This window comes from Propithecus coquereli, unplaced genomic scaffold, assembly GCF_000956105.1.
Source record: "Propithecus coquereli isolate 6110/MARCELLA unplaced genomic scaffold, Pcoq_1.0 Scaffold57, whole genome shotgun sequence".
In the NCBI taxonomy this organism is placed as follows: domain Eukaryota; kingdom Metazoa; phylum Chordata; class Mammalia; order Primates; family Indriidae; genus Propithecus; species Propithecus coquereli.
This window is the reverse complement of record NW_012151618.1, coordinates 3,329,767-3,341,007: the sequence shown is the minus strand read 5'-3', so window position 1 is coordinate 3,341,007 and position 11,241 is coordinate 3,329,767. Positions and strand designations below refer to the sequence as shown.

At 35.9% G+C, this 11,241-nt stretch overlaps 1 protein-coding gene across 1 annotated transcript in view; it reads right to left on the bottom strand.

Annotated features, from left to right (window-relative positions):
- Positions 1-11,241, bottom strand: part of UNC13C (unc-13 homolog C (C. elegans)) — a 656,589-nt gene that overhangs the window by 261,826 nt on the left and 383,522 nt on the right. Inside the window, 2 exon segments of the mRNA XM_012658024.1 lie at positions 5,011-5,056; positions 6,845-6,862. Of these exon segments, the coding sequence (XP_012513478.1) occupies positions 5,011-5,056; positions 6,845-6,862 (64 nt within the window).

Sequence of the window (11,241 nt, the reverse complement as noted above, 5' to 3'; positions counted from 1 at the left end):
TCTTGTGTGGTCAAGAAAATAATACTAGTACTTGTAAATAAAATTTTCAATAGAAAAGATTTTAGTACAATAGAAGGAACATTTTCTAATATCAGATGTCTCCAAATGTTATAAACCCCCAGGCACTTAGAGGCATACCAACATAAAAATACCTTTGTCAGGATGTATTGCACACACACAAAAAAAATCCCTTCTCCATACTGCATCTAAAAATTAACTACATGCCCCCTGAATTTCTTTTTAATTTGAATTTCTTGATTATATACTTGTAACTAAATTTATAGAGATGAAAACATAAACCATAAATGATATGGTCTAAATGTTTGTGCCCTACCCCCAAATTCATATGTTGATACCTAATCTCTAATGCAACAGTATTAAAAGGGGGGCCTTTGGGAAGTCAATAGGCCATGAGGGAGTAACGCTCAATAATGGGATTAGTGCCCTTATGAAAGAGGCCTGAGGGAGCTTGTTCACCCCTTCTGCCATGTGATGACACAGCAAGACAGTGCTGTCTATGAGCAACAGGCCCTCATCAAACACTGAATCTGCTGGCACCTTGATCTTGGACTTCCTAGTCTCCCAAACGGTGAACAATAAATTTCTTATCTACAAGTATTTTGTTATGGCGGTCTGAATGGATTGAGATAATGAGTTTTGAGCACTTGATACCGTTTTGATAAAAATATATATTTACTGTTTAAAAGGATAAACAGGTTTAAAAAGCTCTGAATTATGGCAGACTAGATACTCATCAAATCCGTTCCTCCTTTTTCTTTGGTACATAGCTAAACAACCACGGAGAGTTTAACATGGTTTCAAATTATTTGACAATCCTTCCATTGAAAGGTTTGTCTACATTTCCTTCTCTTGAATATGGGTGACTTTGACCAACAGAATATATGGCAGAAGTGATCTGTGTCTGTTTCGAGGCTGAGGTCTTAAGAAACTGGCAATTCCTAATTCCTGTGTCTTGGAACATCTGCTCTTAAAATCCAGCCATTATGCCAAAGCAGCCCTGTGGAGAGGTCCATGTGGAGAAGAACTGACAGATCTGGTGGAGTTCGCAACCAACAGTCAGCGCCACTTGTTAGCCATGCAAGTCAGCTATATTGGAACTAGGTCCTCCAGCTCCAGTCCAGCACACCAGCTGAAGCCACATGGCACAGACTTCAGCCTTTACCACACAAACCTGCCCAGATTCAGACTTGTGAGCAAAGTAAGCTACTGTCATTGTTTTAAACCATTCAGTTTTAGTTGGTTTGTTATTCAACAAGAGATAACCTGGACAGAATTTAATGCTGGAAGTGGGGTCTTAATGTAATAAAAGCCTTAAATGTGTGGCATGGATTTGGAATCGAGTCGTGGTGAGTTAAAGCTGGAAGGGCTTCAAGGAGATTATTGGTGAAATCAGAAGACGTGGTGATAGCTTGAAGTACAGTGAGGAAATTGTTATTTTAGGCCAGAGAAAAGGTGACTTCTATTATTTAGTGGGGAAAATTTGGCAACATTGTCACCTGCAATAAGTATAGAAAACAGAAAATATAATGTGAACTGGTGAGTTTGGCAGAATGCTGAAAGTGCCACCTGTTTTCTCATAGCCACGTAGAATAAGATACAGTTGCAGGGAGAGATGAGCTAAAAAAAAAAAACTGATCATTTTCCATAAGAATTCAGATGAAATATAAAGAAGCCAGGTATTCTTGAGTTCAAAAATAATATTTTATCATCCTCAATCTCTCCAGAAGGCAAAAATAGCTTTTTTAGAGGCTAGGGAGACATAATCTAAACAAAATCATAAAAAAAAGTAGCTTCAGGGAACTTACACCAAATCCAAGGTGCTTTGCTGGTATGTCTAGAAGCCCTTGAAAGATGTTTAGGTCCAAAGGAAGGTTTCTGAGAGGCTTGTGAATATTTAAGGTATATCTGGTAGGGTTTCTAAAAATCTGAAGTACGTTGTCCCACAGCCCTGTAACTTTTAATCATTTATGGAGAAGGTCCATCTCAGAAAGAAATATGGATATTGCTTTAATCTAAAATGAAATTTCCTCAGATATTTGAAATAAATATATCGAGTTTTCTACTGAAAGTCAGCATAAAATGAAAAGAAGCCTTTGACTTTCCAAACTCCTGTGGGTAGTAAACAGGCTATAACAGTCTGTTCATTTGTAAGCATGAGCCATTTCTTGTGGAATGAGATGAATGATTTAAAGTCAAGACCAAAAGCCCAGAAAATGGAGCCAAGAGTCAAGGAAAATCATCTCCAGTCAGCAGGACTGGGCCCTAATCAAGAACTGGAAATATGTTTCTGGTTAGATATTTATGGCTAAGTGACTGTTATATGTTTCCTGTTCCTTCCATTTTGAACAGAAATGCCTATTGCGGTTATCCTATTTCTATCTTATCATTGTATATTGGGTATGTGTGAGGGGGCGGAAAACATATTTCTTCAGTTTCTAGGTATTAGATGAAAAGGAACCATACTTGAGAAACTATACACTCAGAGCCTCATCTCCATTGGACCTGTTTAGAGGAATCCTAAACCTCAAGCATGAGCCTAACGATGTAATGGGATGAGAATTTTGTTTGGTGTTAGGCGGTAAGTGGATGCATTTTTCACTTGTAAGAAATGTAAACGAGTCTATGGTAAAGCCCACATGGAAATGAACTAAGGCCTCTAAACAACAACTGCAGCTGGGTTTCCAGTTGACAGCTGTTACCAGCTTTCAAGCTGTGTATACAAGCCGTGTGGGAAGTAGATTCTCCAGCCCCAGTTGGGCCACTTCAGCTAGTGTTGCATGAAGCAAAGATAAGCCATCCCACCTTGGTCCTGCCCAAATTGCAGATGCAAATTCATGAGCAAGATAAATTATTGATTTTTTTTCAGCCATTGAGATTGGTACTGATTGTTACATAGCAATAAATAACCAGAGCAAGTGTATTTCCTAGCCTCCTTTGCAGGTACAAATCGGATATGCTTAATCTAAAAATTTGAACTCCCAAATCCTCCAAAATCGGAAACTTTTTGAACACTGACATGATGCTCAAAAGAATTGCTAATTGGAGCTTTTCGGATTTCAGATTAGGAACGCTGGACCAGTAAGTATAGTGCAGACGTTACAAACTCTTAAATAATCCCAAATCTGAAACACTTGAGGTGCCAGGCATTTCGGATAAGAGATACTCAATCTATAGTTACAGAAATGTACTGAGTTCTAGAAAATGGAATGTGAGCAGAGTGCTCTATCCTGTAAACCTTCCATGTACAATCCTCCATATCCTTTTCCCTTCCTCCGGTTTGCTGTGCAAAAGGCAGTCGTCTTAATACCATGTTTAAGATGGCAGATCTGCAAGATAAAAGGGACCAGTTCTCTAAATCACTGAGCAGTGAATCAGTTGCTGCAGATAACAGTGTTACATCCCTTCAGACTACCTGATTTTAGTACATCTCTGGTGAATAGTTCCATGTACATAGGTCCCACATCAAGCATTTGTTGCAACTTCTCTCTGCCTTGCTACTCAGGACTTTTTTTTTTTTTAATAAAGTCATAGAAGGCTATTCTGTCACATTCAAGTGTGACCCAGAAATGTGGGAGAGTCAACAGCTCAGCTCCTCACACTCCCATTTATTAGTTTCCTAGGGATGCCGTAACAAATTACCACAAACTTAGTGGCTTAAAACAACATAAATGCATATGCTTAAAGTTCTGGAGGTAAGAAATCCAAAATTAAGGGGCTGTCAGAGTTGGTTCTTTCAAGAGGCTCAGAGAGAGGATCAATTTCATGTCTCTCTTCTAGGTTCTGATGGCTGCTAGCAACGCTTGACATTCTTCAATTTGTGGCTGCACAGCGCCAATCTCTGCCTCTATCTTCACAAGGGCTTCTTCTCTCTCTGAGTCTGCGTGTCTGCTCCTTTTCTGGCTCTTTGAAGAATGACAATGAAGTTAGGGCCTATTCTAACCTACGATGATCTCATCTCAGATATTTACCTTAGTTAAATTTGCAAAGGCACTTATTCCAAATTAGGTCACATTCTGAGGTCCCGGACAGACAAATCTTTTCGGGGGCACCATTAAGCCCATTATACTCCCCATCCTCCATTGGGGCAATTCAGAAGTATGTTCTATGTGGTTTTCCAGGGGGTTCTCACAGGAACAGAGCCTTGGTTGACTGTAGAAGTAACCAGCTTATTATAGCACAGTTTATTGCTTTTCTCTCTTCCTTATCTCATTTGCTCTACATTCTTAACTTCTCTTTCCTGGGATCTTGTCTCAAACTACCTAGAAGTCTCTCTTTTAGGCCATGCTTTCAGAGAACTCACACTATGAGAGAAAGATCACTTGAGTATAAGGCAGACTGATGTCTACAGACTTCACATGAGTAAGAATAAAACTTATCACTCACATGTGAGCAGCTTGTTTGAGCTGTAATAATACAAATCCACTGTTCTTCACGAAATTTAAACTCTTACAGGTTTTTTCCTGGCTATGTTTCAGGTATCACCCACATTTTCCTTATGGTCCTGTCATTGATATCTTCTAAAAATACCTTTTGTCCTTACAGGAATCTTAAAATACTATCACTAAGCCTTATCTTTTTTCTTCTTAAATTTAGGTATTCTTAGATGTTTCAGGAAAATGATTTTTAGGTATTTTATCCTTGAAATCTACATAAATAATTTCTTTTCAAAACTTGAGTTCCTACAAGTACATGCATCTATGGGAAAGTTACGTAATTTCCTTAAAAGGAAGCAGTCACTACCAGATACTACACCATAGCAATTTGAGTGACACTAAGTGTCTCTTTTCAATGAATTAAGAATTCTCTTAAAAACAGAAATAATAAAGTCTCTCACTTTAAATACATAAGACCCAAGGAAATAAGATAGAGAAAATAAAATGTTACTGAAAAAAGAAGAAATACTGGGGCTAATAGGTGTTTGTTTTCTATTGCTATGTAACAAATTACCACAATTTTAGCAGATTTGACATAATATGCATTTATTGTCACACAGTTTCCCTGGATCTGGAGTCCAGGCATAGCTGCACTGGGTCTTCTGCTGTATGTTCCAGAAGGCTACGGTCAAGGTATTGACTGGGGCTAGTATTTCATGTGAGGCTCAGGGTCCTTATACAAGCTCACGTGGTTGTTGGCAGAGTTAATTCCCTTGTACATCTAGAATTTATGAAAGCTTGATTCTGTAAGGCCAGCAGAACAAGCTTTCTTACTTCAGAAAAGGCCCAAGTCCCCTTTCAAAGGACTCACCTGATTAGGTCAGACTTACCCAGTGTAATCTTTCTTTTCATTAATTCAATTCAGACTGACCAGGGACCTTAATTTAATCTGTAAAACCCTTTGCCTTTAACAATATAAAGTTATCTAAGTGTGAATTTAGATTTTGGGTTTTGGCTTATAGTTTTTGCTATATTCTGTCGGCTAGAAGCAAGTCACCAGATTCTGCCCATAGTCAAGGAAAATGTATAACAAAAGAGCATGACTTGGGGCTATTTTAGATTTCTGCCATCCATTGCCAAGTATTTTAATACTTTATTCAGTGGAAGATAATATTAAGAACCCTAAGTTTAACTTCTGCATGGTAGATTAGACATTCTAAATAAACCTTTCAATTAACATAGCTGAGATAGTGAATGAAAGGCTGTAATTTGTAAACTATAAAATCATTATGGAAAACAGCCTGGCATTATCTAGTGAAGTCAATTATGCACATACCTTAATTCCCTGTAATTCCACTTGTCAGAATGTATCCTACAGAAACTCTTGCATTTATTTACCAGTAAACACATATGGAACTAAAAAATTGGATAAATTATATAGAGAAATATTTACATGTGGTAGAACTATAATGGAAAGGAAAGGAACTATTGATACAAGCTTCAGGAGAGTGGTTATTTCTGGGGACCAGATGTTATCAAGGTAATCTCTTTTAAACCTGGGTTAAAAGGGCTTAGGTGTTCATTTCGTCATCTCTTTTAAAAACATAAATATTCACTATTTTTGTTTAGGCTATTTTTCACAATAAAAAGAATTAAAAAATAATCTGGGCTCTTAAGGAAAAGGAAATTGATTTGTTTTCTATTATTAGTAGAGAATAGGTACAAATAAGGTAGAGCCTACTGATATGACACATTATCATTTTATGATATGACATATTATCTTTCATTAATTTAAAAATTTTAAATTGACAATTAAAATTGTATATATTTATGGCATACAACACAACATTTTGATACATGTATACACTGTGGAAGAGCTAAATCAAGCTTTTTAACATATGCATTACCTCGCATACTCATAAATTTTTGAGGTGAGAATACTTAAAATATACTCTCAGCAATTTTCAAATATACAACATATTATTATTAACTGTAGACACATATTGTACAATAGAGAGATTTTGTATCTTTTGATCAGCATCTCCCCAATCCCTCCACCCCCAGTTTCTGATTACTATGACTTTACTCTCTGTTTCTATGAGTTCAACTTCTTTATACTCCACATATAATTCAGATCATGTAATATTTGTGGTTCCGTGCCTGGCTTATTTTACTTAGCATGATGTCCTCGAGGTTCACCCATGTTGTCACAAAAGATGGGATTTCCTTCTTTTTTAAGTCTCAATAATATTTTATTGTGTGTATATATATTACCATTATTAAGAAGTCTTTTATTTTAAATGTGTAGTAAAGCTACAGCCAAATCCTGAGAATTCAAAAATTATAAATGAAAGTAATATTAGGAAGCTCATCACAGTGACAAGATCTTCAATTACATCACATTAAAACATTCCATAATAAAATTTCTTCTCCGCAATAAACTAATGAACTAAGAACTGCTGATGAGCCTCAGACCAGTCAAAAATCTTTTGAGATGACTGGGGTATGACTCCTTTGTTTAACCAGGGAACTTAATGGGGTTCCATGTTGATGGCAAGAATGGTAGATGAGCAGTATATTTGTTTAATTGGACCTGAGAGCTTATATTCTATTTATTTCCTTCAAAAGCTTGGTGACCATTCTAATTACATTAAGTGAAATAAGTCAGGCACAGAAAGAAAAATACCACATGATCTCACCCATATATGGAATCTAAAAATGTTGATTTCATAGAAATAGAGAATAGAATGGTGGTTACCAGGGGTTAGGGTGGTTGGGCGTTGTGGGTGGTGGTGATGAGGGGTTGTGGAGATGTTGAAAGGATACAAAATTTCAGTTAGAAAGAAGGAATAAATTCAAGAGATCTATTGTACAACATGGTGATTATGGTTAACAATAATATATTGCATTTTTGAAAAATGCTAAGTGAGTGGTTATAAAGTACTCTCACCACAAAAATTATAACTGTGAGGTAATACACATGTTATTTAGATAGATTTTGTAATTCCACAATTTATATATACTCCAAAACATAATGTTGTATGTGATAAATATATGCAATTTTATCTGTCAATTAAAAAAACTAATAGTAAAATTTACCTTTTAATGAAAATGATATTTTTAGAATTAGAATTCAGTGGGATTTAAAAATATTTTAGTTTTCTTATATCAATGAGAAATTTTGACACTTATGCCATCTTCAGATACCTTCTGAAGGTGAGAGACTCTAACTATAGGCCAAAAAGCCAGGAAACTGTAAATAGCCTTTGCAGTGCTGACTTGTAAAGCAAAATTTATAAATAAAATTATGACAACATGTCAGCTTAGAAATGAGGATGATTAACTAGAAAAAAACATATTCCTGTTTTGTCAAAAGTAGTCTGAAAGTCAAGAGGCAGGCAGGGGCATTTCAATGTGAATGAGCACAGAGGCAGTGGCAGGACGTTATCACATCATGATATAGCTGTCAGATTGTTCATTGCCAGGGAGTTGTAGAGTTGAAAGGGAACTTAAAGATTTCAAGTCCTATTTTTTTTTCTAGGTTTAATGAAAAGTGAGCAAATTTCATCTGTATGCCTAAATGTCTGCATTTTGTTATAAGGTATTTACTGATTTTATGTAGTGGACTAAATTGCTTAAAGGCGATTCAAGATTCCAAAATTTATCTGAGAGTTAGCAACAATAGATAGTCACTAGGGCCTTGCTTTCTAAAACTATTTCTCATTATTTAACAGCCATGATAAATGGGGTAAATAAACAGATTTGATATTAGTTCAATCTGACACTTGCTGAATATATGTCGCAAGCTACCATATTGGGGTTGTTATTGTTTTTCCATCTGTGCTTAGAAAGAGATAAAAGTAGTTAATAAAAGCACTAAGAAAATATTTTGTTGCAGAAATGCCAGGTGTTAGCTCTATAGTAGTGCCACAATATTTCAGTGATAACGGGATACAGAAAACCTCAACAAGTGATCTTAGGTACAACCAATAAGAAACAAATGCCACATATTGTTTCTTATCACCCTTAAAAACACAAGGAAAGTATGTAGTCAACACTAATTGCAGACCCCTGAATGGTTAATACAGCCAACTCTCATTTTTCTTATGAATACTAGGAAAAAGTAAGATGGTTAACTAGAAGAGCACACACAGGCCCTCATACCCTTTTGGTTCTCCTCTTTGTCTCTGCAATATACCAACTTTATTTTAGGTATGTGAGTTGACTGATCTGAGTGTCACTAATCTTCACTGTCTACCCATTAGTGAAAAAATAAATCAGTGAAATCGTGATAAAACATAGAAAAGGAAATCTAAGGGTCTTTTAAACTAGATAACTCATCTGTAAATAACCAAAAGGAGTCTATGCTTTCTTCGTACCCTATCTTTAATTTTATAATGGATACTACCCATCTAGAATTTCCTTCTGGATTTATCAATTCATTAGGTAGACATAAAATTTGTGGTGCATTCTTTAAATTGTATGGCTTCTTATTAATGCCTGAATCATTACTTAGGAGTTTAGTGTTGCATGGGGAACAGTAATCTAATAGTCAATTACCAATTTAATTGTAAATGTGGCTGGTATGCGGGATTGCAATAAGCAAGTAAGGGAAAGAAAGGACTTCAGCAATGGCAATACTTCTGTTGAGGAAGAAAATCTCCAACTTAAGCTGATCCCAAATAATTGCAGTTAAAATCTACTACTAATAAACCATAATTAAAATATAATATCCTATCATTCCACTGGTGTTCTCCAGCACAGTGGGCCCCGGCCTTTTTGACACCAAGGACCGTTTTCATGGAAGACAATATTTCCATGGACTGGATTGGGGGGGATGGTTTTGGGATGATTCAAGCACATTACATTTATTGTGCACGCTATTTCTATTATTATTACATTGTAGTATATAATGAAATAATTATATAACTCACCATAGGTTGGGGACCCCTGCTCTAACATTCAAAATTCAACCTTTGTTTGGCTAACAATTCTTATTCCCACAAAGTCTATTTGTATAATCTGCCTGTGGATATAAAAACATAGGGAGGTTTAATTTTTATCAATTGTGGTAACTAGAGAAAATTTATTTTTTCCCTTCATCCGTAACTCTGGATGACCTTTTAAGTGATACTTACCAAATCATTACTTCATGGAGATTATTCTAATAGTTCTTCCTTTATTGACAAACTATGGTGATTAATCTATCATACAATTGTTTAACACAGTAATGTCATACTAATTCATTTGCTCTCTGGACTTTATGAAATACATTCCTCAGCTTTAATAAGAATAGAAAGGATAATACTAAAACTACCATTTAATGAGTGCCTACTCTGTTTCAGTTACTGAAAGAGGAGCTCTGCAGCCATGATAGACACTTAATACAATTCCTTATTTAATTATTTACCTGGGTCTATTCTGTGAAACAAATGCCCAACTCTGCCTTTCTGAATGAAATTTCTGAATTTAGTACACATACCAGACATATAGCAAGCACTCATTAAATATTTCTGAAGAAAATTAACATGAATTGGGTGTTAGCATCACCATATTGGCAGGGGTGGGGGAAGGAAAACTGAAGTACAAAAAAGTTAAGTAACTTGTTTAGGTCACACTGTGTATTCACTGTTTAAACTCAATTTTCCCAGGAGAAGTGAACATACAAAGCACCACAAGTGACTTCACAGAGGAGGTGACATTTGATTTGATTATAAAAAGAAGGTCTGATATGAATGGATAAAAGGAAACATGTTACCATTCCCACAATAGCAGAGAGAACATCTCATTAGATCTGTGAACAATTCATTCTTTAGATAATATGGTTCCTAAATAGTCTGTACTGGTGCCCCAGTGACATTTGTGGCTTAACGTGGCTCCGAAAACATAAGGTAAAGTGTCAGTGGTGAGAAACCCTGGCTAATTATCACAGAAATACAGGACTGGGACTAGAGTGAGGCAAGCGAGGTGCCCTTGATTGCAGGATTTAAGGGTTGACCATGCACGGGCATACCCTGAGAGTCTCACCGTAGTGACCTTGATCCTGGCCCAGATGAAATTTTTTAATACAATGTGAATGTCAACAGTTGTTATGAGTTCCAGAGTTATGTTTTCCAATACGGTAATCACTAGGTACATGGTTAAATAGAGTTAAAAAAAATCAGATCTTCAATTGCTCTAGCTTTAATTCAAGTCTTCAACAGCTACATTTGGCTAGTGGCTTCCATATTGGACAGTGGAATTTTGAAATATTTCTATCACCACAGAAAATTTTATTGGGCAGAACAGGGTTGGCTCCATCTACAATCTGTGTACAAGTGCCTTAATTTTAACTGAGATTAGATGCTGCAATGGGCTCCAGAATGGAGGAAATGATAAAAGTAGCTTTTATTATGTCATAATTTGTTGAATTATTTGCATTTTCCATCAGGAAACTTTTAAATATTTATTTTTAATTCATTCATTCTATCAGTATTTATTGAGCAGATACACTGTGTGTGGGCATGTGGTATAATAGGTGAACTAAGACTTGCAAAAAATAACAATAACATAAGGTGAAACAAACTCCCAAATAAGAATTCAGAGTGGGGAGAAATTATTTATTGTTATATCTATTAATAAATCTTCATAGAAAAGGTGATATTTACACTTAGCCTTTATGGGTAGATAGGATTGGGAAATGTGATTATGGTAGCAGAGGGAAATCTATAAGAAAAGTTAAGGTTGGAGAAAAATGTGAGCCATATATGGTAAGAACAGTTTGGTTGGCTTGGAATATAAGATATGGGGGGGGGTTGGCATATTTCTTGTGTTTTGTTGGTATCTTCTGTTCTATAGCTTCTGAGAA